This window comes from Macaca fascicularis, chromosome 8 (assembly GCF_037993035.2).
Source record: "Macaca fascicularis isolate 582-1 chromosome 8, T2T-MFA8v1.1".
Classification (NCBI taxonomy): domain Eukaryota; kingdom Metazoa; phylum Chordata; class Mammalia; order Primates; family Cercopithecidae; genus Macaca; species Macaca fascicularis.
Window position 1 is genome coordinate 106,745,488 of NC_088382.1, and position 26,965 is coordinate 106,772,452.

Consider the following 26,965-nt stretch of genomic DNA (forward strand, 5'->3'; position numbering starts at 1 on the left):
GCATTTTTCCAGATACTGGCAACACTTGAGCTCACCACAATAGCAACGGGAGGTAGCTGTGAAATTACTGCAATAGTACAGTATGTACTACAGATAATGTTCTGCAGTTATGATTTAATACTGCATCTTTATATTTGTTTACATTTCTCTCATCTGCAAAGGGAGCCATGTACAATCTGTGTTTACGTGCATATGTTTTGACACATTTTAACTTTTTACAATAGATCTGTGTATACTTTATGGTAGTAAATGCTAAAATAAACTAGCATCCACATATATTTATGCATTCATAACATACCTAACTTTTTCTTAATTATTTTGATATTTCCAGACTATGTGGTTCATTGTAGAATTTTTTTAAATTGTCACAAATCTCCAAAAAATTTATGGAAAAAAATATTTGTAAAAGTGGATCCACACAATTAAAACTCATGTTGTTCAAGGGCCAACTAGATTTAATTTCAGTATATTCTGAATGGTATAGTCTAATCATATCATTCCTTCTTTATTAATTTAAATAAATCTATACAAACAGAACTTTCCCCTTATCAGCTATTCAGTTACTCTGAGATACTTTTGTATAAGAAGGTAGGATAAATGCCTCATTCTTTCTATTTACCTATTTTTAAACCAATCAGTTTGTTTACTAGTATCACCCAAAGACAATTGATTTATTTTTAGTGTCATTATTAACTGATGGATTTAAAAATATTTGATGTGTTTCATTCCATTGTAGTAGCTATTTTATTGATGCTCAAATTGTCCCACCTTTGGCCAATTGAAACCTCTTTAAGCGGGTTCTGAGTCCTTTTGACATGACCCTCCTAGTTGTTGACAGCATCCTGGTTTTTGGATAGGACAAATTGTTTCAGACCATCTTGTACATGTCCTGCCCTAGATCTGAAATCAGCTATCTCTTCAAAGAATCCAATTTATTTTCCTAGGTCATAGTATTTAGAGGCCACAGTCTAAGCAGTAAGTATCTGAGTTGCTACTGGATTGTTCATTGTTTCTAGGTCTTTTCAGCAGACAGGATTAGGAAACACTTTTTTTCTCCAAAGAGAAATTATATTACTAATTATATGATATTTCCAATTTAAGTTCAGGACTATAAAGTTGCACTTAACCTCGCTGATGTTATATCTGCATCTTCTTTTCCCCTGCCTACAATCCTGGCTCTCAGTGGAACGACATAATCACTCATTTGCTTTATCCCACAATACACAATATCCCACAAGACCACACACCCAGTGGTCTCAGAAAAACAGTATCAACACAATCACCAACAGTATAACTATTGAAAAGAGTTTTCTGTAATTCTTTTTGTTTTTAGTATGTATATTCTACTAGAGATGTACAAATTTCTGTTAACCTATGATGCATATTACTCTCAATATGATATCATTTCCATTTCTCTCTCTCTCTCTCTCTCTCCCCCTCCCTCCCTCTCCTTTTTTAGAGATGGGATCTCACCCAGGCTGGAGTGCAATAGTACATTCATAGCTCACTGCAACCTGAAACTCCTGTGCTCAAGCAATCTTCCCACCTCAGCCTCCCGAGTAGCTAGGACTACAGGCTGGCGCCATCGTGCCCAGCTAATTTTTGAAAATTTTTATTTTTAGAGATGAGGTCTCACTATGCTGCTTAGGCTGATCTTGAATTCCTGGGCTCAAGCAGTCCTCCCACCTCGGCTGCCCAAAGTGCTGAGATTATAGGCAGGAGCCACTGCACCTGGCCATTTTTCTTATTTTTTTTTAAAACCTCCACTATTGATTTCTAAAATGTTTAAGTGCTTATTTTCTAATTTTTCTTTATAGTGTGGGAAAGAGATTATGAGTAGGAGTCATTATATGGTTTATGAATTACCATGGAGTGTCATAGTTAGATCCTCAGGATACCATTGCTTGTTCTTTCTTCTTAGACCTGACTCAATTTCACAATTTCATTCACTCATTCATTTAAGAAACCCAAGTAAATGCTATGAAGCAATTAGAAAAGAGGCTTAAGGAGAGAATTTAACATATATTGGTTGTCTACTATGTGTCAAAATTATGATAGGTGCTTTACTTATCTCATAATTTCATAAGAACATTTTGAAGTATAAATTATTATTATGTAACCAATTTTTGGATGAGACAGTTGGGACTCAGGGAGTTTCCTTTGCCCAAAGTCACAAAGATATTAAGTAGACAAGCTAGAATTAACACATACAGTCTGTTTTACTCCAATGTCATATATAAGATGCAGTCTCCGTCCTTAAGGAGTTAATGGAGGGTTGAGACCCAGGAAGAACAGAGTACAATAGGAGTTCAGGCCAAAAGAAATGCATCACAAAGAGGTGGCATCACAAAGAGGTGGCATTTCACCTGATTTTCAGGAAACGATAAAATGTGCTGGATGTAGAGGGAGTGCATTCCATGTCAAAAATTGGAGATGAGCAACATTCGGTAGGTAAGAAAGTGTAAGGGGTACTTAAAACGATAAGCAGTCTAGTTGGACCAAAGTTTAGGTTAATATAGGGAAATAGAGAGAGAACTAAACGGGTTGCCTGGAACCTCAGTTGGGATCAGAAGGTCATTCTGAGGATTCAGTACAGCTAGAAACTTTTGAAGGTTTGAGCAGGAGTGAAATATGATAGAGCACAATCCTAGCCACCGGGCAGGCTCCAGCTAACCCAGATCCTTCTCCTTGGAGGGACTCAGACAAAACCCACCTTCATAGTTCCACAAGTCTTGCTGATTGACTGCATGTCTTCTAGCAATTTCCTGGAAAAGTTGCATTTTCTTTGATGTTTTGCTTCTGGAAGTTTTGCCAAATTAAGGCTTTCAGTTGGAGAGAGATGGAGTAGTCCCACAAAGCATTGCACTGCGATTGGCAGTGGTTTTCTGAAGTCTCAGAAATAAAGTCTGACTCTAATTAGACATACTTAATCTGCTCAGTGAACCTTAGAGTCAAATAAGTCTTAGAGTAGTGTGACATTTCACTGATTTCTTATAAGAGCTTTGCTGAAAAATATACTTATCAATCTAATCAATAATTACAAAATTATAGAAATCACAGGAAAAAAATCACGATTAAAAGATTTTGGTAAAATTAAGTTCAAATTGCATAGGACTTTTTCTATACTATACCTTTTACTATAAAAATGGGTTATATCTAAACGTTATACAATAAACTGCCTAGTTTGGATAATTTCATTAGCTTAAACTCTTCCTTTGCTCAGTATTAAAATTCAGAAGTGACCATCTAACCTAACATTCTTACATATCCCCCTCATGGGGATTTTTAACACAGTGAATTAAATGTCCCCTTTATTCTATTTTTTATAAGAATGTATGAGATTGCATAATTCATGGTAACTAAACTTACTTTTAAAATATGACATTTGCTGTCTTAATTATTTCCAGTTCATAATCTGTAAATCAAATACGATTGAGCTCTGTAAAATCTATTAGTTATGCATCTTTTGAGACCTGAGTGATCTGTTGCCTATCATAGGACTAGATATGAAGTGTGTCCTCAGTATTCTTAGTATCCACCTTTCCTGCCTTCTTTCCTTCCTTCCTTCCTTCCTTCCTTCCTTCCTTCCTTTCTTCCTTCCTTCCTTTCTTCCTTCCTTTCTTCCTTCCTTCTACACATGTATTTTTTGTAATAGCTTGACTAGTTTACTGTCATGTAAGTGAATAGTATCTTATGTAGTATCTACATAAGAAACATGGCATGGACTTCACCAATACCCAAAACTATCCCATTTTTGGAAGTTTAAACCTAAGAGAAAAATGATTGCTGGATACATCTTTATAAAATCTACATTTTTACAGAAATAGTTCATTGATTATTATAAATATCATGTTTGAAATTGTTTTAAAAATGAAGTTACACACAGATACTGTTTAATACCTTTAGCACTAAACTGCAAAGTGCAATGCAGAAATAAAGCCATTGTTTATTTAGATGGGTCAGTGATTCCAGACTCACTACTCCTCATACAAGATTTTATCTAAGATACCCTGACCATTGTAGTCACTTGGCTTGTGAGCTTCACTTGCCCCCACAATATGCTTAAATTTTTCGTTTTGTGCTAGTGTAGACCAAGTAAAAACCCACATAAACCCAAGATATATGTTAAGGTTAGAGTTGTGCTTCACATTCTTGACTGTACTTTAAAATCACCTGGGGAGCTTTTAAAGTTGTCTCAGCGCTGGGGCCCCACTCCCAGAGAGTCAGAGTTAATTGGTCTGGCTGCAAGGCCACAACAGCTGCACAAGTGCAGGGGGTACTGCTTACCGACAACCTCGTCATCTCCCTGGCCCTCAACTTCCTGGAGCACAGCTCCACTGTATTCCATGTGAATGGCACCACTGTACTTGTGCAAACTTGGAAGCCCTAGCGATAGTGCCTGAGCACCCATGTTTTCAGAAGACCCCCAGGTGTTCTAATATGCAGCCAGAATTGAGAACCACTGGCATGTAATGTAACTTAGACATTAGGTGTATGGATTAAGGAGCTGTGTAGAAATAGATTCAAGATGCAGTTCTACTACTTTTTAGCTGTGTGAACTTAGGAAAGTCACTTCACTCCTTGGAACCTCAATTTCTTCCTAAATAAAAGAGTGATACTAATACCTATCTCATGAGATTATATAAAAGAAAAAATAAGATGTTCAAAGTGAAATGCTTGGCACAAAGTTAACACTTAATAAGCCACTTTTATTATTTTAGCTATTGAAGCGAGATTTCTATATTAGTCTAGATTCCTCAGTACTAAGTTATAGAGGTCTATCTCAAATGATCTGAAACAAAAATGGGGAAATTAAGCAAGCCACGGAAGGGTAGAGTTTGATCTGGCCTCAGATTTTGGCATTTGAATGCTATTAGGACACATACCTCTCTCTCTCTCTGGAGCTTATTCCAGCTTCTCTTTTCATGGTACTTTCATTCTCTCAGCCCAACTTCCCCCTTGGGCTAAACCATGACTATGGGCAGCTCAAGACATATCTTTACAGCCTCTTCAGCACAGAACAGGCAAAAAATTCCTCCTATCCGACCCAGTTGAAAAAGTTACAGTGACCCAGCCTGGCTCCATCCCTGTGGTCAAGAGCTGTAGTCATTAAAATGGTGGAGAAGGAGAGCTGTGAAGATAAATACAATAACCAGCTTTGTTTCATTGTTGAGACCTGATTCAAAATAAATAAAATACACAAAACCCTTGCCATTCTAGGATCTATTGGCCGACAAGGAAAGACAGCAGTAAGATCCCAGGAGCAGGAACTTCCCTGAAATTAAAACACCTAGTCTCTCCACTCTCCATGACCTGTGCACAATAATCGCCCCTTAAGGTGAATTTAAGATCACAGAAGTATGCCTTATCCCCTCTGGTCCAGTTTACTTGAGACGCTCAGACTGACAGGCAAATGAGGAGTTGAATCACTTCATACCAAGCTCCCAGCAATCTGCATTATTGAATACCTGAAGTGTTCTGTCCTCCCACTCCCACCCCACAGTATTTCCTTACCCATACAAGTGAGAATACTAGGCAGAGTTGTTTATTTATGTAAGTGTTATTTATAGGAACACTCTCTACAGCTACTCTAACGTGTATGTTATCCAAGAATAAGGTAGTGAGGTAAAACAACCACAAAAGGCCCAGAAACATCCTTTAACATTTGGATTGTTCTAACCACTTATCTGACACTTGAGATGGAGAGGCAGCAAGTGTCATGAAAGAGGAACAAAATTCATCACTTTACAGCAGTGTGCTTTTGACAAGTTACTTAACTTCTTGGAACTTCAATTTCCTGATCTATAAAATGAAGGCAATAATATTTCAAAGGACTATGGGGAGAATTGAATGTATTTGATAAGTGATAATGTATTTGAATGTCAGTTACACTCTGTACAGTTGATATTAAGGAAGTGGTTTTTTAGGGGGGGTTGGATAATTTTATATTTAAAGCATTATTGAAAAAGCTTTGCTATGAACATGTCCTCATGTATTTGGACGCAGTAGAGAGGATGACTGGGCATGTACTCGACTATCCTAAGAAACATTGCGAAAGAGGCACAAGTACTATTGGCACTCACCAGCCATTGGGTTCTTAGCATACTTACTTTGTGGTTACAAAAAAGAGTGATGGAGCTGCTAGCATACACTATAACCTCCCTGCTACTATACTGGTTCAGTGTCCTGATTTAGGAAAGCAGCCTGATTCATTTTGCTGTAACATGGTACAACACTGCAGAGCATGATGCCAAGAAGAAAAATGTCAAATATTAATAACATTACTAGCTCTTCTATTTCAAAGAATGCCTCTAGGGATTTTGAGGTCTCTTTATAGTTCCTATTCAGCCAAAGTAAATTGATTATAGGTTGGTAAGAGTCAGTGGAAGATTATATGAGTGAAGGTATAAAAGCACCCGGCCAAGGCACAGAATAGTGCTTGGACTGACTCTCACAGGCAACATCACGTTCTAGCTTGTCTGCTATGGACTGACTGGATATTATTCACCGTCAAGGAGCCTCATCCCTAACAGTGATGTTAAGATAGTATGTATCCCAAAATACACATAGGGTATGCATTTTCTGTGACCTGGAAATGGGACAAGTACCTCTGTAAGCCTCTTTTATTTTATTTTTCTCACACTGCCATGATGTAAGTCTCTTTTAGCATTAAAACTCTAGAACCCAAACCCCACATTTTTCCAGAAGTGAAAATAGCTTACTATGTAAACGAGGAACATTTTGAATGAAGGAGCAGTCTACTCATAAACTTTTAGGAGCAAGAGATGAAATAGCACAAAACTGCCTATATCGAATAAACATGAATAAAGTTCAGATGTGGGTTTTAAGTTGTTCAAAAGATTGGTACTTCAACCTACTAAAATACTCGAGACAAACTGATGAGAGTATCTTGGAAGTGAGGGAACATATTTTCTTAATTTTCAACACGTAGTCTTGGAACCAGTTTTATTTCATTTTTTTCTAATATAAATGTGTAAATATCTGATTTATACAGTTTATATATCCCATGGCAACGTGATCTTTTGCTTCTCTCTTTTATTTTCTTCCTACCCCTCCCCTATCTTTTTCTTGAGGGAATCAGGAAAAAGTGTCCTATTTCTCAACCGTTGAATCTATTTATGAAAATTAGAACTAAACAGTTTAGCATAATTAAGCAGAATGCCACATTCATCAAATCTTCATTTTTGTAAGACTTCAATCCTGTCAGTCGCTAGAAAGCATGTGTTAAGTGGAAGTTGCTTCCCGTCTTTTGGCATGCCACATCTGTTGACAATTATAGAGGCACATACATTGCCATTCATAGAATGGCATGTGTCTCCCTATGCCTTGGTTCACAGGCCCTTGGGGACATTTAAAAGTGTGTGCTTTTTTAACTGCCCTAGAACTAAGGAGTTTAATTTTGCCTGAGAATGTGTTTATGTGCCTTGTAAAGGAGCTAGTCGTTCCCTTTTGCCTTCCTTTATTATGACATGTGTACACTGTGTCTGTGTGTGTCTGTGTCCATGTGTGTGTGTGTCTCTGTGTGTATACATACACCAAAGAAGAACCACACCAGGAATTGGGCATAAAGGCTTTCTGTTACCCATCTATAAACCTTTCTTGTAAGTTGCTGCTTTTATTTTTTATTTATTCTTTTGTTAATAGTATATTTCTTGGCTTCTGCTGGATCTTTTTTTTTCTGTTTCTAAACACTATTTAGTTCTGATTTCATATCCTCATGTTCTTCAGTCAAGATTGGGGTCAGCCTTCTTTATATGATATGTGTAATTGTTATAATAAAAGGCACTGGGGCCGGATGTGCTGGCCCACACCTGTAATACCAGCAATTTGAGAGGCTGATGTGGGAAGACTGCCTGAGCCTAGGAGTTCAAGACCAGCCTGGGCAACATAGCAAGACCCTGTCTCTACATAAAATTTAAAAATTAGCGAGGTGCAGTGGTGCACTCCTGTAGTTCTACCTACTTGAGAGGCTGAGGGAGGAGGATTACTTGAGCCCAGGAGGTGAAGGCTACAGTGAGCCATGATCATGCCACTGCACTCCAGCCTGGGTGAAAAAGTGAAACCCTGGCTCTAAAACAAAAGCAAAAGCAAAAACAAGTCCCCGGACCCTCTCTGGAGCTCTGCCCTCTTTCTTTTGGATCTCTTCCAGACCCATAAGCAAGCCATATTCTCCAGGAAGTATCTAGTACCTAGAAAACGGAAGCTGAGTCTACACGTCATCTATCCAGGAACTTCACCTCGCTCATCTTAACACCTCAGATATTTGGCAATATCCAGAATATTGGCCATTTTTCCTAGTTTCATCCAAATATTTAATATTGGGTATACATAACCATAGTAACATTAATTTTTTTCATTTAAAAGAGAGATACTGCCTTTGGACATTGTGAGCATCTCTTGTGAATACTATGAATAGTTAAATAAATTCTAGTATAGAAGCCACCTAGAGGAGTTGTTTAACGACTGAAAGAAGAATTAGGTGAAACAGAAGTTGAGACTGAGGCTAAAGCCAATTGTGGTTTCATCCATGGTGGTTAGTGGTGTTTCTTAATCCTTAAATATCAAATGTGTTGTAATGCTTAATTATCCTTAATACGTAAAGGAAGTGACCTACAAATTCTTTACTGTTTATTGAAAAGTAGCATATTTGGAGGCTTTGACAATTCTACAGAAGAGAGGAAGCTGTTAAATTCTAGGCTACCGTGTCCTTCAAATGGGAAAAGCAAAATGCCTGAGCATGTCTCTTCTCCAGCATTAAATTTTGCATCAGTTTCCTATTAAACTCAAGGATATGTGAAGGGAGCAATTTTAATTGCTTGGCACTTAAAAAGCCTCCTCCACTGTTCAATGAGTTAGAAATATTTTGAAAATTTGATTGCATTTAGAGCCACACAAATTTACCTGTAATAAAATTTTTGCTGCACGCTTAAATAATGTCTTCTAGAAATGAACATTTAAATGAACTATAGAATGCTCAGAGGGGAAAAGGAAGCTAATACTTATTGAAGACCTACAACGTGCCAAATACAGTACATTCACTATTTTATTTGCTCTTGTTAACATTCATATGAATGGATATTACTGTTTCTGTTTTATGAATAAGAATTGGGGCTAAAACCAGCTGAGGGGGTTACCTAAATGGTATGAGGTGCAGGGCAGATCTGAAATCTGCTGTTTGATTGCAGAGTCTGTTTTCCTTCTCTGTTGTCTTTACATTCTCAGGATGATGTTGAAAACAGCAAAGAGTGCCAGCTTATTAGCTCATATAGGCTTTACAGTCAGTGCAGCCTGATTCACCAAAGCTACGCACCCAGCCTCACACACAGAAAACCACTTGGGGGCTGACTTATCTGGATTTGTGTCTAAATTATCCCATATATGAAATAATACTAGATCTCCTCTTCAGTTTCTGCTTTGTAGTTAGCTTAAAATATCTCAAAACTCACATTGTCCCAGAGGAATACCAAGAATGTCATCTTATGTTAATTAAGTATGTACTGTGCTGTCTCATCTTAATTAAATTTATGGTACCTAAATCAAGAATCCTTCAGATTGGCTTTTGAAGTGTGCTCTATCTCTGCCATGGGAAGAGCCAATTTTGAGGTTTTCACACACAAAAGAAAAGAAAGCCACCTCCAGGTACCCTTTAGAGTCCTTTCAGCTGATCCCCAAACAGAGGAATCCAGTTTCAATGGAAGTTTTTAATAAACCTCATTATTTGACAATTAGTCAAGTGTCTGGCATTCCTTCTTTCTTTATTTTTCCACTTGTGCTTATGCTTTCAGGCTCCTTTGATGTTGTTCGCCCCTCCAGTGGTGGTAAATGACCATGATGGCTAATAGGCTGGCTTCCACAGGTGCCTGCTAACAACCGCCTCATAAATATTCAACAGGAGCATTCTGTGCAAAAGGCTGGGGAATTAGGTGACCTGCCAAATCTTTCCACATCTAATATCTATGATAATGGATACAAATTACGCGGGACAGAAGGAATGGCCTTGCACTGTGAAAAACCGAAGGGGAATCAATACAGCCTGTGGCTCCCAGCTCAGGCAGGCAGCCTTGCCCAGTATACCTCTCCCAGGTGCCGACCTGGGGGGTCAAGGGCTTTCCCCTCTGCCTAATGAGCAGTTCTTCCACAGCAAGTCATCACCACCACAGAGTGGTGGGCTCTTATCTGTATTTGAATTTTTTGTTATAATGGTAATTAGCATTACATCTTGAATAGTAAATTAAGAAACCCAAAACAGAATTTTAAATTTAAAAAGCTTTTCTGTTAGGAATCCAGTTGCATTAATTTTGTGGACGGAAGGTAAGCTAAATTAGCCAAGTTTGTGCATTCATTACCTCGTTCTAATCCTCAGCATCACAAATGCAAAAGGCTGTCATTAGATTTGAGAACTGACAAGAACTGGGATTTCGCAATATGAATGTTGAAAGATTAATTTGAAAAGATCTCACTAAAAAACACAAAAGGTTATTGCTAACACGGAATATTTTATAATCAGTCTGTACCTAGTTTTAAAATGCCTATTTACAGTTATCTGGTTTAAAAAGAAATGATACATTTAGAGTACTTGATCAAATTGGAATATTTCTAGGTATATTGTTTTGATGATAGAGAAGTGTAGATATCCAATGTTATATGATAATATTGGAAATGCTTTTTTATCAAAAGATATTTGACTTTCAATTATTATATCCAAAGAGAAGTTAAAAATAAAGAGAAACAAGAAAGAGAATGGGCTTTTTCACCCTTTTACTTCATAGTATGATGTCAAAAAAGAAAGGACTTGTTTTGAATATTTCATCCTTTGTGTTTGCCCTGAAAATATTAATGGTGAAATAGAAATGGTAGTGATGAAAGCAGTGTCGTAAATTTCATGAAAGCATCGTTAATTTTCACCAAACTAGTTGCCAAGCTGGTAGTGGGTAAAAATGTAAATGTTCATCTTTGATCAATGGAATTTTAATGTTGTGAATAGCTGTGTGCCTTGATGTATACATCTGTAGCACATTTTAAACATCTGTGTTCAAGATGACCATTTGGGAAAAGATTCATTGACTTCACTTAGTTCATGTTGTTTGGTTCTATACACTACATTCAAGTCCTAAATGAGACTTTTCTAAAAAGAAATTTTACACAAATTGCTTAGTTTATTACAGACTGCATAACCTAAAATGGCTTTTTAAAAACCAGCATGGGTGATTTCACCATGAGTTTTCAAAGGTTATACAATTGTTGAAGAATGAAAATGTATCTGTTTCAACAGTGAAAATGAGAATAATTGACATTTAAATGCTACAGTAGCTGAGGCTAATGTTTCTCTTAGAAGCTCTGTTACCAAAGGACCCTCACTCTCTATGTTCTCTTTATTAGTTTCTAGGAGATTTTTGTACTTAGAACCTATAGCCTGGCTTTTAAGAAATGCTACTTTAAGGTCATAGACTGGAGTGTTGCATTATTTTCCATCAAACTTGATTAATTTTAAACATAGGTAGCTCAAAAGAACAGCTCAGTTAAAACCACCACATATACAGTAAGAAAAGAAATAGATTGCCTGTAGCTTAGCTCTAAAATAGGAAGTTCAATCTATACTCAAAATAACTTTTACAGGTGTCCCTTCTATTTTTAAGACAATTATAGGCTGGGTGCGGTGGCTCACACCTGTAATCCCAGCACTTCGGAAGGCCGAGGTGGGCGGATCACCTGAGGTCACGAGTTCGAGACGAACCTGACCAACATGGAGAAACCCCGTCTCTACCAAAAATACAAAATTAGCCAGGCGTGGTAGCACATGCCTGTAATGCCAGCTACTTGGGAGGCTGAGGCAGGAGAATCACTTGAACGTGGGAGGCGGAGGTTGTGGTGAGCCTAGATCGTGCCATTGCACTCCAGCCTGGGCAACAAGAGCAAAACTCCATCTCAAAAAAAAAGAAAGAAAGAAAAAGAAAAGAAAATTAAATATTACTATCTCTAAAATGTCTAGGCAGCCATTGTTACTAAGAAAGCTGCATTGCCTCTATTTACCTTACAATGTGTTTGCATCTTTCCTAAAAGCACAGGCCCAGAAGCATTTCTAATGATCCAGGGGGTAGTCCATAGTCTCCCCTTCGAGACCAGAGCTACAGCTGCAGATTTTGCTAACATCAGAATAGTCTGCTAGTTCTTCTTCATTTGCTATTAGAACAGGAATCCCTCCATGGGCTTAAAAGCAGCAGCTTTGTTACAAGAGGATCTTTTTTAAAAACTTACTCTTGAGGTCCCTTTCTGCTGGAGATATGTTTATTTTGCAGTCAATACAAACTTACAGGACCCCTTCTGAAAATTTTGCTTGGTAACTCATAATTTAAACATTTGTCATTTTTTCCTTTTTAAGGAAATTTACCCTTTTACCCTTACCAATGATAAAGGAAAAATTTACCATTTTTTCCTTTTTACCCTTTATGTGTATTGAACTCAACCTAGGATGGGGTAGGGAGTGCTGATCCTTTCTTTAATGTTCAGTGGCCTTTTGGAAACACTTACCCCTGGACCAGTAGTACTCAATGTGGTTAAGAATCTCCTGTACAGCTTATTACAAGTGCAAAGACTCCTGAGCCCAGTACCCCAAAATACTAATGTAGTAAGTGTGGGGTGAGACTCAGAATCTTCGTTTTTCTTAAGTTCCCCTGCTGGCTAACATGAAGGGCATCTGGGAACCATCCTTTGAGGAGCAAGATGGTCTCTGAGTCCTTGTTTATCTGTTTACACAGAAACTACCTATTGTAACCACCTAAGAATTATGTTATCTAGGCAGTGTTTTCCCAGGTTTACTAATGTTAACAGTTGCAGAAGCAAAAGGATAACACTGAGGTCACTTCACACGAACGGATGTTTGATGGATTCTGAGAGTTCTCTGGAGTAGGAAGACCTGGGTGAGTTCCAGGGCCCTGATGCTGATGCTCTGGCATTGTGCAACTTATATGACTCAGTTTTCTAGTGTGTGAGTGGAGATAATCATCTTTGCTTCCTACCCACATAATTCCAATGCTCTGACAAATGTCGAGGCACTACTTGTAAAAATAATCTAATTTCTACATGATGGTGTAGTTATGTAAGTAAAAGTTTTCCAGAACAAAACACCAATTGAAAACCTAGCATTTTTTAATGTTTTATAATTTCCCCCCATTTTAGATGATAGCTTGTAAAACTACTTCCTCAGAGACTTTCCCCGTAACTTTCTACTTTACCTTCATCCTATCCTAATTCATTTCTGTAAAGACATTGAGATACCGGATTACATGTCACGTTTCTAAACCACTCTTTAACTGGTGTCCTTGGAAACCCCCGTATTTCCCACACTCCAAACCTAGGAGATCAACCATATTTGACTTGCTGAAAATAATAACCAGTCTGGGATATGGCATGGGAAAAAAATCAGGTTAAACCACAAAACTCTTCCCAATAATGAGTCAGTGTGTGAGTGCCTCTGTGTAAGACCTCATTGAAGTGCAGCAGGAGCGGAGTGGGGGACAGTTCTCAAGCGGTTCTTTGGAATTAGCATTTTTGCAAGGAAGCTTTCTTACCCACCCCCACTGGAGAAACCGCTCTCATTGTTTTACCTACCTCATCCTCTGCAAACATTATGATGCAACTTCACGTCAGGACAGGATGCTGCAAGAGTCCATGCCCCTTTAACTTCTGCTTTGTCTAAAACCAAGAACACATCTATGGCTGAACAAGTTGGGTTTATCATTTATTGCAGTGGGGGAGAACTCATGTCGTGGGGACCATGATGCATCTCAGTAAAAGGGTGTTAGAAAGGGCTTGGATGAGGAGTGAGATTTGGTGTAGAGGAGGGTTTGGTAAGAGTCCAAGAAAGTGGAGTTTGCTCTAGATTGGGCGCTATTGGGAAGTGGGGACAATCCTATGACTGTGTATCTTAATAAACTGTGTCTGTAGGGTGAGAAGACCAGAAGGAGACTAAAGCTTTAATTAGCAAAGATGCAGTCATCACTTATATTTCTCAGAAAAGGGGATGTCTGGTATTTTGTGGTTTGCCAGTGACTTTGTTTTTTCTGGGCTTCACTGAAATTATGAACTGGCTAGTTTTGACTTACTTCAGCACAGTCACAGAGTGACCTTGTCTGTTGCTGGTGTTCCATGAGATTAGTTATTTGTTCATGAGGAGACCAGATGGCATGGTTTCTTTAACAGTACTGACACCTACTTGTAAATGTCAGGCCAGTTCCCAGATGTCAGAGGCTGCTTCTTTTTTATATCAGATACCTTTGTAGCATAAAATCAGTTTTAGGGCAGTATGATTTTTCATGGTGAACATTTTAGGTTCTCTTTGTAGGTGCTGGTTTTTAAATTAATCTTTAGTTTTGCCATTGTCCATTTATGATCAGTTGATCTGATCTCAAAATGCATGTCCCTAGCATTTAGGAACTTATACATTGGGAACATTTAGGATTTAGGAAAAATGGGAAGAGTAAAGAAAAGTTTCTCCCATGAAGCAGTGGGTCAGTAGGCAAATTATAAGGAAGACCAAAGAGAATGAAATGGTTACCAAAGTGTACTGATGTGAGAGATACAAACATGGTTGGATGGATGGATGGATGAGAGAGAGAGAGAGAGAGAGAGAAAGGATGGAAATGTCATGCTCATCTGAACCTCATTCTTATCACCCCAGGGAAACTGCAGTTATCCTGAATGCCTCTGGTACCAATAACTGACAAAACACATGATTCCTACTATTTAGTTATTTGTCTGTTTGTATGTATGTGCATATGTACATAGGCATTGCATCTGTTTGACACATAATACTGAAATTGTAGACTGCTAAAATTATGGTAAAGAGCAGCTAATGTTCCAGTAGGCTTTTCTTGCTTCATAGCTAAGGGGAAAATATATGGGATGAAAACTCCAGTAGATAACTGTGTGTAGCATTTAGTTTTAACACCCACTACCTTTGAAATCTGTCAAAAATCCATTGTCAGCTGTGGTTAGCCTCAGAATCATAAGGTTTAAAGGCTATAAAATGTTAATTTTCATATAAACATAGAATGGATTCAGGATTTGAGGTGATGCATTCCTTTTCCAATAGGTACTTCTGCATAACTACCCAGTAGAGAAGGATCCTTTCACAAGAGGTGTGGGAAATTTATACCACAAGGCTACAGTAACCAAAATGGCATGTTACTGGTATAAAAACAGACACATAGGCCAATGGCACAGGTCAGAGAACCCAGAAATAAAGCCACACACCTACAACCATCTGATCTTTGGCAAAGCCAACAATAAAAAACAATGGAGAAAGGACTCCCAATTCAATAAATGCTGCTGGAATAACTGACTAGCCATACGTGGAAGATTGAAACTGGACTCCTTCCTTTCACCATCCATAAAAATCAACCCAAGATTGATTAAAGACTTAAGTGTAAAACCTAAAATTATAAAAATCCTACAAGAAAACCTTGGAAATAACATTCTGGACATTGGCCCTGGCAAAGACTTCATGATAAAGACTCCAAAAGCAATCGCAACAAAAATAAAAATCGACAAGTGGGACCTAATTAAAGAATTTCTGCACAGCAAAAGAAACTATCAACAGAGTAAATAGACAACCTACAGAATGGGAGAGAATATTTGCAAACTATGCATCTGACAAAGGTCTAATATCTAGAATCTATAAGGAACTTAAGCAATTCAACAAGCAAAAAACAAACAATCCCATTAAAAAGTGGGCAAAAGACATGAACAGACACTTCTCAAACGAAGACAGACAAGCAGCCAATAAACATATGAAAAAATGCTCAACATCATTAATCATCAGAGAAATGCAAATCAAAACCACAATGAAATACCATCTCATACCAGTCAGAGTGGCTACTATCAAAATGTCAAAAAATAACAGATGCTGGCGAAGTTGCAGAGGAAAAAGAACACTTACACACTGTTGGTGGGAATGTAAATTAGTTCAACCACTGTGGAAAGTAATTTTGGAGATTTTTCAAAGAACTTAAAACAGGACCCACCATTTGACCCAGCAAATGCTGTATGTATACTCAGAGGAATGTAAATTGTTCTACCATAAAGACACATGCTTATGTATTTTCATCACAGCACTATTCACAATAGCAAAAACATGGAATTAACCCAAATGCCCTTCAATGGTAGAGTAAATAAAGAAAATACGTTCATTACCTGGATGACAAAATAATCTGTACACAAAACTCCAATGACACACAATTTGCCCATGTAACAAACTTGCACATGTACCCCCTAAACCAAAAATAGAAGTTGGATAGGAAAAAGAAAGAGGTGTGGGAAAAGACCCCATTGTGACACATACGTGGCCTAGATAACAGTGGAGATTCACTCACAGTTGATGCTTATTACCTAGACAAGGAGGACAATGGCCCCTCTTCCTTTCTGTATTCTTTATAAAGGGAGTAGGCCTTGTGAGAGGTTAAACCACCAATCAGGATTTGAAATCTGCTATTCATTTGCCTTCTACTTTAAATCTAAAGTTTTGTCACAGTCAATATTTAGAGTCTCTGACATCACTGGGATCAGAATGGAGATACTAGAATCTGTTTTGTGGTATCCTAAATTCACTGAATTAGTATTTATTGTAGGACTCCCATAAGGTGTGAGTCTTTACAAATAAAGGTAGGGAATGCCCTTTATTCGTAAGGGCAAATAAGTTCCTCCTTCTCCTGTCAAGGGGATGCGAAAACCTCCTTGCACATTTTTTCTTTTCTTTTTTTCTCTTTGCAGAATGAGTGTTCTGAGAAAGAACAAAACTCTTTTCTGACAACTCTTATAAAATGCTTTTGTGCTTGATTCTCCAACAGCTAAGAATTGGGCACACAATTCTCCATTCATTTCTCAAGTGTCAAGAGAGAATTGAGTTTAAAGGCTCCAATTCCCTTGCAGGTTACACTGTCTATCTGGATGAATTAGTATTCAGCATAGCTTTGGGAAAATCTCAGATGATTTGCAGGTTTGCAAATTGTTCAAACTCATAATGAAATTTCAGGCTGAGGAAATCACTAAACAGTTCATGGTATGAGTTTTTCCCTCTGAGGTCTGGATGTCTTAGATCAATTCACTCCTCTACCTTCATTGCCCCATCCATGCCAGACAGCCCAGGGCTGCTTGAGAAAGTCACACACACCTGTCACCACTGAGGTTATTCTCCTACCCCCATGTCCTTCCCTGCTCAGCAAAGCAGCCCACTCTCCATCCATTTTCATTCTTCATTTTCTGATCCTGTAGGATGTGTTCCTCTTCTTATCCAGGGCTATGTTTAGAATTTGGTCCCCCTCTATGCCCTCAAGCACCTCAAACCGGCAATTATTTATATCCTATTTATATCCTATTGCTTCAATTCTCTCTCTTCTCTAAAGTTTTCCCATCAGAATATAAATATTTCAAGTCTTCTCCATTATTTATATATATTTATACACACACACACACACACACACACACACACACACACACACACACACACAGCTTTACCCAACTTTATGAACCTCCAGCTTTTTCTTTTCTTTGCAGCCAGGCTTTTTGTCCTTTCACTCATTCCTCCTTCCGGTGCATCCTGAATTCCACTTGGAACTGTCCACCAGGACTACCTTCCCAAGGACACAAAGGTCCTCCTTTTGGCCAAATTGAACTGGCACATTCTAGTCCTTTTCTTGTTTGATTTTTCTGAAGCATTGATACAGTTAACCACCACCTACATCTTGAAACTCTGTATGTCCTTAGCTTCTCTACCCTCATTCCTTTTATGCTTCCCTTCCTTGTGCCAGTCCTTTAATTGTTAGTATATGCTAGGATCTCATCCTTGGACTCTATTTATTCAGGTCACTGCTCCTGGAAGATAACTCTATAGATTCTCAAATCTATATCTATAGATTTTGGAAGCCATGTGGCTGATGTTACCACTTGGATATCCTGTAGGTATTTAAATTCAACATGTCCAAAGCCAAACTTCTATCTCACCCTTACCACAACCCATCTCTAGGAATAGAAATTATGGTCCAAGTCACTTAAACCTGAAAACTTGGCATTGACTTAGACTTATTTTCCTCATTCACTCTCCCTCATTCAGTCAATCCTTAAGATAATGCCATTTCTACCCTTTAAATGTGGCCTCTCCTTTATTCATTGTACTGCTGCCTTAGTTAAGGCACTCAAAATTCCTCATTACTGCATTGCTCCCAGTTGTTTTCCCAAAATCTAGCTTCCCATTATTTCAAGGCCAACTCTTGAGCATGGCATATTGGTATATAAAGGCCTACATGATTTGACACTTGCCAAACTCTCCAGCCTGGTCTCTCATGGGTTTTCCATGTGGACTTAACTGTGGTCATAGCATCCTGCTAGAAGTTCCTTAAAAACACCAAATTATTTCACAGTTCCTTATTTCATATGCTATTCCCTTTGCTACTTATCTTTTAAGGCTTAGCACAGAGAGCTTCCTAACACATATTACTCAGGAAATGTTAGCAATCACTATTGTTATTTTTGTTGTCATGTCTCCCTTCAGGGTCTAAGGCTGTTTGGTACTCCTCCTCTGTTTTCATAGTAAACTTGTAACATAGCCTTAATCATACTATATCATAGTTGGCTACTTGTTTTTCTCGTCACCAAATTCTGCATTTTACTTTTCTCACTTACATTACCTTCCTGGACCCTAAAAGCATTCAGGTTTGCTATTTCTGTTTAAAATAACAAAGACCATCAACAAATTTCCAATGAAACTACAGTTGTGGTGGGGATGATGATGATGATGATGATGATAGCTACATTTATTGAATTCTATGTCCTAGGCACTTGCTAAATATTTTTAAATATTTTCCATTATAATCTTATTACTGATCTCATTTAATGGGTAAGGAAACTAACACTGAGAGAGGTAAGTACCTTGGCCAATTCCTATAAGTTATGAGTGGTGGAGCCAGGATTTAAGCACATAGAGTAGTATTCCAGAGACCAAAAAATAGAGAAATTATTATCTATGTCCTGATACTAACCTTATTCCTATTACTCTGTGAGATAGAGAGCCTGGAAAGTCAATTCAAAATATTTGTTACATATCTACTTTATGTTGGATTGAATTAGGTCTTTGAATAAAACATAGCTCTTCTCTGAACTTTATCTCCTACAAAGGGAAATAAGATGTGAACATCCCTAAATAGCTAGGCAAAATATTATAAATGCTAAAATGTACAACTTCTATAAAAATGGAAAAAGAGAAAGTTTAAACTGGTTGAGGAAAACTCAGGAAAGTCATCTTGGAGGAGGCAGCATTTGATATGTGCCTGAACAGTTGAGTACCAATGCATGAAGATGCTAGAGGGATTGAAGAGTACATGAGATTTGAAGGGTACTTGTAAGGAATGGAACAACCACCTCTTATTACTCTGCTTTATGGCAAAGGAGTAAGTCGAAGGCAAGAGGCCTTGATAGTGCTTTCTCCCTACACAGAGGGGAAGAGTATAGTCCCTCATGACTCAGAATCCCTTGGTTGCTGCCATGCAGGCATCTATGGAATCACAAAAGTGAGGCCCAGGAAACTTTAAACTAACATATGCTTCCCTCCCAGAATTCAGTCTATTTCCATATTAGTCGGTGCCTTCTGTCCATACCCATTTCTGTGTGCAATGTGTTGAGTCTTTTGAGTGGTAGCTTAACAGCCCGGGAGAGAACTGAGGTATACTGAGGCTTCATATATGAACACAGTATGGTTCTATTCTTGAAAAGGTTGCCAGTGTCCTTTTCCAAAACTATGGAGTTGTGCTGCTCCTGTCTAGAAAGCATCTCAGTGAACTTGACCTTGACCCCTCTGCTGTATGAACTTCTCAGAAGATTGCAGATACTTTTATTCCATGAGTCTATTCCCCCTTTTTTTGTTCAGTCAAGTGGGTAACTATTTTGTGGATATATTTTCTTAGGGCAAATTCCTAATGACAATAGACAACATGAAGTTGGTAGTGGCCAACTCTGTGACATTGCTACTTGATAAATATATCAACCTTAGGCTCTCTTCTTTTTGTTTATGAGTACACAAAAACCATTTTGAAATGCCTGACTTGCTAGTTTTTGATGCCTTCTATATGGAATACGCTTAATAAATTACATTTGTGATTTAGTATATGTGATTCAGTATATACAATGCAAATATGTATGTGATTGTAACCCCCATTTTTTAGTCCTACTCTCTATCAAGAATAAGAAGCTTAAAGGCCCCTATAACTAACACAAAATTCAATGGCCTGTATAGTGTAAGGAATGCTAGCAGCTACAACAAGCAATCCCATCTCAGTGGCTTAACAAAATAAACATTTAGTTCTTGCTCATTTTATAGGCCTGTGGGGAACAGTTTGTGGGAGGGGTTTGGGGAGGAATATTGTGTGCTGCCCAGGTATTCAGGTATCCAGACTTCTATCTACTGACATGGCTGTGCTCAAGGTCTCAGAGCCTTGAAGTTCTCCAATGCAACCTCTGCAACTGGTTGGCCAGACAAGCAGAGTGAGAGAGAGAGAGAGAGAGAAACAGAGAAAACATGGAAGTATACAAGAGAGGTTTCTGAAAGTACCACACAAGACTTCTGTCCAAATTCCATTGGCTAGAACAAGTTACGTGTTATGTGGCCCTAACTAAGTGCAAGGGGAGCCAGGAAATATTGCTTTCCTATGTATCCAGGAGAAAAATAAAATGATTTGTTGAACGTACAGCATTGTCTCTATCACAGCCTTTATCCCCTTCATTATTCCACTTATTTCTAGTATTTTGAAAGTTTCAAGGTCTCCCCCAACCCTCAGATGTCAAGAGGGCCTCCTAGTAGATTGATGGAGAGAGTTGGGGATACATAAATAATGTGGTCTTCCCAACTTTACACTACCCTCTTTTTCCTGGATCATGGCTTTCTGCAGCTGCTTCTCATTTAGTTCAGTTCAAAAACATTGATTGAAGTCCTACCATGAACCAAGCACTGTTGTAGGATCTGGGGAGTCAATGATGCACAAGACAGTCTCTGCCCTCAAGTTGCTGAGTCTAGTGGGGTCCTCTCCTACTGTGGCATGTTCTTTCATTGACTCCTAAAGGCTTTCTCCAGTGCTTTTCTCCCTCCCAAATTTCTCCCGGGTTCTTCAGAGAGAGAGATCATATTCCCCTTTCCACACCAACTCCAGACAGCAACTCTCAGCAGAAGCCCTACTGGTCCTTACAGGAATACTCTGTCTTTCCAAAAACCTTCTTTGAACACCCTAGAATTAATTTTGAGGGATAAGTCTAGAAAACATAACCCAGGGCCATATTTCTGCTTATTATTAAGGTCCTCTTTAGATTATGTCCTCAGGCATGGCACAAATTCACTGATGTTCTGTGGTGCAAGGTGAACTCTCATCCTCTCCAAGTGGATTGGTTGTCTTAAGGGTCACAGTGCAGGTCATTATACACCTCTGGAGGAAGTCTGTTCTCCAGCAATGAGAAAAATTAGTAGTAGGATCAAATTCCCCTTCACAGGGGAATTTATTCAATTGGGTCCTGGAAACAGCCATTGGTATCCCATGATTCTCCAAGAGAGACATGCAAATGGAATTCTATAATAACCTGACATTGTATGTGTGTGTGTTCACACACACACCCCCCCACACACACATATATACACAGACATGTGTATAAAATTAAATTTAGAAAGCCATTTTGTGGAAGAGACTGATTTAGGCCTGTAAAATAAAAGTTTAATTTAACAGAGCAACCCGGTATTTTTTTAACCAAGTTTTTAAAGCATTCAAGATGCTAAATTTTCCAAGATGAATTTTCTGGAAGAAGTCCCAAACTCCTTTCTCTCTTTTTTTGAAGAGGGGGGTGCATGAAGTCTCACTCTGTCACCCACCACCCAGGCTGGAGTGCAGTGGCGCGATCTCAGCTCACTGCAACCTCCGCCTCCCAGGTTCAAGGGATTCTCTTGCCTCAGCCTCCTGAGTAGCTGGAACTGCAGGTGCACACCACCAAACCTGGCTAATTTTTGTATTTTTAGTAGAAACAGGGTTTCACCATGTTGGCCAGGCTGGTCTCGAACTCCTAACCTCAGGTGATCCATCTACCTTGGCCTCCCAAAATGCTGAGATTACAGGCGTGATATAATCATGGCCCCAAAACTCCCTTTCTGATCACATCCTATCAGGCTTAGAAGGGGCAGGTATTTTCTTTTGGTGGGTTCAACTCCATCTTTGTTTATTTTGATCATAGTAAAAATTCTTAAAACACGTTTTTGTTTTTTGTTTTTTGTTTTTTTCTGACTACGTGGTTTCTCCTAGTGCTAAATTCTCACCATGCTCGGAATGTTGTAGAGCAAAGCAGCTCTAGTTATGCTCAAGAAAAGGATCAAAGAAGGGAAAATATATTGATGAGCACAATAATTCAAAACTTCTGAAAATGCTGTTCCTAAGTGTGCTGGGACTTTCTGGGCATGTCTCTGAGAAATGGATATTTTGGATCTTGCTTTTAGCATACACAGGAAACCAATCTCCAGGGAGTTCTTCCATATAATTTCTTTATACATATAATTTCCTCTTTAAAAATTCCTAACGTACCTTCCTCAACAGTAACATAGATTTTTCTAGAGTTAGAAAATTATGGGAAATAGAGTAAACAGCTATCTCAAGTGTGTTTACTTGTCTAGTCCCCTGACATTAACTAGTTATGTACCTCTAACACCAAGGCAACCACGTTATTGATTTAATGATAAGCTGTACAGCAGTGAAATCACATTGTTTCTTCATAGACACAGAGAAAGCAGAAGCATAGCTACTGTTGTCAAGGAGATTAAAATCTAGATGCGAACACTAAAAGTGGGAACCCCAACTGGAGATAAATTTCCATGAGAGGCAGCCTTATTCACTGCTGAATCTCTAGTGCCTTGAGTAGTATCTGGAATATGATACAGTTCTCCAGAATTATTTGTTAAATGAATGGAGATCCAACAGCATAGAGCAATATACCAAGTATTAAAACTGTAAGCATGGCAGGAGTTCACTGAGAAAAGGGAAGACTTTATGAAGACAGTGGAGTTGAGCAGAGCCATGGAACTGTAGACTTCCAATAGGTGGAGGAGAGAGGAGTGGGCAAACCAGGCAAAGAGGGATGAGAGAAGTAACAGAGGAGGTTATGAACATGTTGCAGTGGGAAAGTGGGCTTGGCTCTGGTCAGAGGAATCATGCAGTGGATTAATAGAATCCAGGCAGGTCAGGGATAGGGGTAAGGACTTAGATATCCATCTGGGTGTGTGTCCTAGCTTCGTCATTTATTCAATAGCTGAATAAATCATCTCTTTTAGTCTCATTTAACATCTAAATTTGAGAATAATACATAGAACATATATTTTTTTTAAAATTCAAGAAGAAATTATAGGTTAAAATGGTAAACTTGAGGAACTTTTTTAAAAATGGTATTATCATTGTTATTATTTATGACAACAGTGTTCTGGTTGGCCTTTTGAGTGTGGTGTTCTTCGTGGGAAAATAGCTGATATAATGGCCCCCACATGTATGCCTGGGAAGAAATAGGTTAAAAAATGAAATCTAGTGATTGATTGTTTATTGGATAATTTCAAAATGGTACTAGTGAAAAAATTATTTTAGTATTCCTAAGTATTAGAAATGATTTTACAGTTAAATTTGTATGATTAATTTAAATTATTATATATTATATACAGTCGTTTCACAAAATTGTTATGTGGGAAGTAAAGATCTATTCAGTCACTGAGTTAGCAAAGGCACTTGATTAGAATAATATTCAACCACGTTTGTATTGTCAGGAAATGTTAGAGAAAGCTTTATTGTTGTTAATGACTCTTGGCATATATCCTACTCATCCTTAAAGAACTTGACAAACATTGATTTAAACCTCTTTTCAAATATATTCCAAAACTAAAGTCATTGTTTCTGAGCATGCCATGAAAGATAAAGTAACATTTGCTGGTTCTCATATTTAAAAAAAACTGTTGAAGAAGCAGAAGTGGAAACTGCATATTCATAGAGTAATGATAGTTTGGGAGATGATGGTGTCGACTTAAAACAAATTCGGTAGTATGTTCTGCCCACGATTGATCAAATTATGGTCAATTGTACAGACAGATTCAGCAAATATATAGTACTTCTACAGTACTATATATATATCTAAAGAGAAGATATACTATATATGTAGAAGATATACTCTCTCTCTCTCCCTCTCTCTCTTTCCTGATAGCTTTCCTACTCTGAGTTTAAAACAGACATCACTAATCAATCACACATTCTTTCCAACTGAGTCTTTTTCTTTCTTTCTTTCTTTCTTTCTTTTTTTTTTTTTTTTTTTTTTGCCTTTTGACCAGGAAAAGGAATCCAACTGAGTTTTGATTTGGCCATTATGTCTCTTTGAGATATAGGGCTGTAAGTAGCCAATACCAGTAGATCAGAGTTGGCATAGGCAAAATGGAACCTACTTACTATCCTAGAATCAAGGATGGTTCTACGAAAGTTTCAAAGAGCCTCCCTTATCATTAATGACTGCAAATATATAAGTGCATATAATTAACAATACAAAAATGCAGGACTTAAATGACAATAATGTCTCAGTCTCCCTTCCCACGTGTTGCTTTCTTCATTTATTTGGCCCTTCGTTTTTATTCTTTAGATTGGTGGCTCTCTCTCTCTCTCTCTCTCTCTCTCTCTCTCTCTATCTCTATGTCTATCTCTCTCTCTCTCTCTCTCTCTCCTGATAGCTCACCTTATGTTAAGTGCTAAAGAGAAAATATATAAAACCTGCCTGCTGCTTTGAAAGAGCATGCAATATGGTACAGTTAGGGAGATAAGATCTAGCTGTGAGAACCAGTCAAATCCTGCTTCTTTTTAAAATGAATGTGATTACTTAGTTTTTTGTTTGTTTTGGAAATAAAAATGCACTCAAACTGAAAAAAAGGAAAATGGATGTATTTCTTCCTGGGTTTGCAAAGTCACTTCTCATTTCAAAGAAAGCTGCTCAGTAATTTCTTATGGGCTCAATTCTGAAAGAAGCTCTTAGAAACCAAAGTACCTAATTACTAAGTCACCCTCATCCAACCATCACTACTGTTTGGGTTACACTGCCCTTTTCCAGAAGTAGAGAGAGGAATAGGGGAGAGGATCTGTGATGGGAAAAGAGTGAGGATCAGAGTGATTGTATATGTTGCTGTTTCTCGCTATTCAACAGGCAATTGAAGGCGGCTGATTTGCAACTTTGGCAATAGTGCCTTTTCACTTAGCTTCTTTTACTCACGGTTTCAAGGATTCAGATCTGGTGTTTTGATTAGCAACATGGTCCAAAAGCCCTGAGTTCAGGTATTAGCTGTGTAATTTTAGCCAAGTTCTTAACCTATCTACATGTCAGTAAAATGACATTACTGACATTTCTCATCTGTAAAATGAAGAGATTAAAAACAGTGTCACTGCGGGAATTATGGTGCACTAAAGCATCCAGCACTATGCCCAGACTTTGCATAGGTGGGCTGAAAAAATATTGTCTAGTATTATCACTGGTGATGCTTAGTTGACTATTAGTTTCCTTTTGCCACTGTAAGAAATCACCACAAAGTTGATGACTTAAAACAACAACAACAAAAAAATGTGTCTTTTTTATGTTCTAGAGGTCAAAAGTCAGAAATCTGCTTCACTGGGCTAAAGTTAAGGTGTTAGTAGAGATGGTTCCTTATGGAGTGTCTTAGGGGAGAATCTATTTCCTTGCCTTCTAGTGCCTTGTGGCCCCTTCTTCCATCTTCAAAGTGTATCACTCCAATCATCTCTGCTTCCATCATTGCATTGTCTTCTTCTCCAGCTGCCTCCTAGGTTCCTTTTGTAAGGACCATTATGATTACATTGGACCCACCCAGATAACTCCGGATAATCACCCATCTTAAAATCCTTAATTTAAGCACACCTGCAAAGTTCCTTTTTGCCATATGAGGAAAAGCTAACACTCATGGGCCCTAGGAATTAGGATGTGGCCGGCCATCTTTGAGGAACATTATTCAGCTTACCACATTGAATAATCAGAGGATTCAACATCATTGAGACAATCTGCTTCATAGTGCTATAACACAGAGTGGTGACTGCGAACCTTGAGGCCATGAGGGTTTCAGATGCTAATCCAACAAATCACTTTAGAAAACTAGCATTTTTTAAACTCTAGGGTTATTTCTGTAACACCCATCTTTCCTTCCACTCCTATCTTATCTCTACTTGCTCAGGAAGAAAGATGAAATTTGATAAAGCAGAATAAAAGAGCATAATCCTAAAACTCAGATAGACCTGAGTTCATATTCCAACTCTGCAACCTGATGGCTGGCTGGGTTACCGTGGGAAAATTACATGATTGTATTGGGTGCATTCCTCAAAAGCATTCCCTGAGACAAAGATTTGAGACAGGAGTTTATCTGAAAGATGACCCGAGGAAAGATGGATGGAAAGTGAGGAAATGAGTCAGAGAATGGAAAGAAGCTAATAAACAGTATATTATCAAGCAGGTTACTCCTGTGGACCACTGAGTGACCTGTGGGAGGTCACAGGGAGACAGTGTAGAACATCAGAGGTATCTTACCTATGGAAAAGAAGCTTTCACCATTGGCTGAGGACTGATCGCTGGCACATTATCTTCGGCACTTCCAGGCTGCTCCTGAAGCAAGCTGAGGAAGCTCTGGGAAGACTGCATAGGATGGCCTAGATTTGTGAGAAACGCTGAGTGCTACATTGGTTGCAAATGGGTTACTAGAAAGGCCTCTCTGAACTTCAAGGATGATAGGACTCAACTTGCAGGGATTTTCTGAGAATTAGTGATCACGTACTAAAGCACCTACTAGTATGCATGGCACATAATAATCGCTCAATAACTGGTAGCTTCTAAATAATGATCATATCAAAGGTTTCCC

General features: G+C 38.3%; 2 protein-coding genes across 18 annotated transcripts in view; one reads left to right on the top strand and one right to left on the bottom strand.

Moving 5' to 3' along the window:
- CPQ (carboxypeptidase Q) overlaps nucleotides 1–26,965 on the top strand; it is a 491,970-nt gene that overhangs the window by 425,710 nt on the left and 39,295 nt on the right. For 5 of the 17 annotated variants that reach the window (XM_073999156.1, XM_073999155.1, XM_065519461.2 and 2 more), the window contains one exon: nucleotides 9,807–10,757. The exons of the other annotated variants lie outside the window; for them this stretch is intronic. In XM_073999156.1, coding sequence (XP_073855257.1) covers nucleotides 9,807–9,847 — 41 coding nt within the window. In that variant the 3' untranslated portion in view covers nucleotides 9,848–10,757. Of the gene's footprint in view, nucleotides 1–9,806; nucleotides 10,758–26,965 lie in introns of those variants that run through there. 17 annotated transcript variants of the gene reach the window in all.
- TSPYL5 (TSPY like 5) overlaps nucleotides 1–26,965 on the bottom strand; it is a 329,325-nt gene that overhangs the window by 123,259 nt on the left and 179,101 nt on the right. The window lies entirely within an intron of this gene.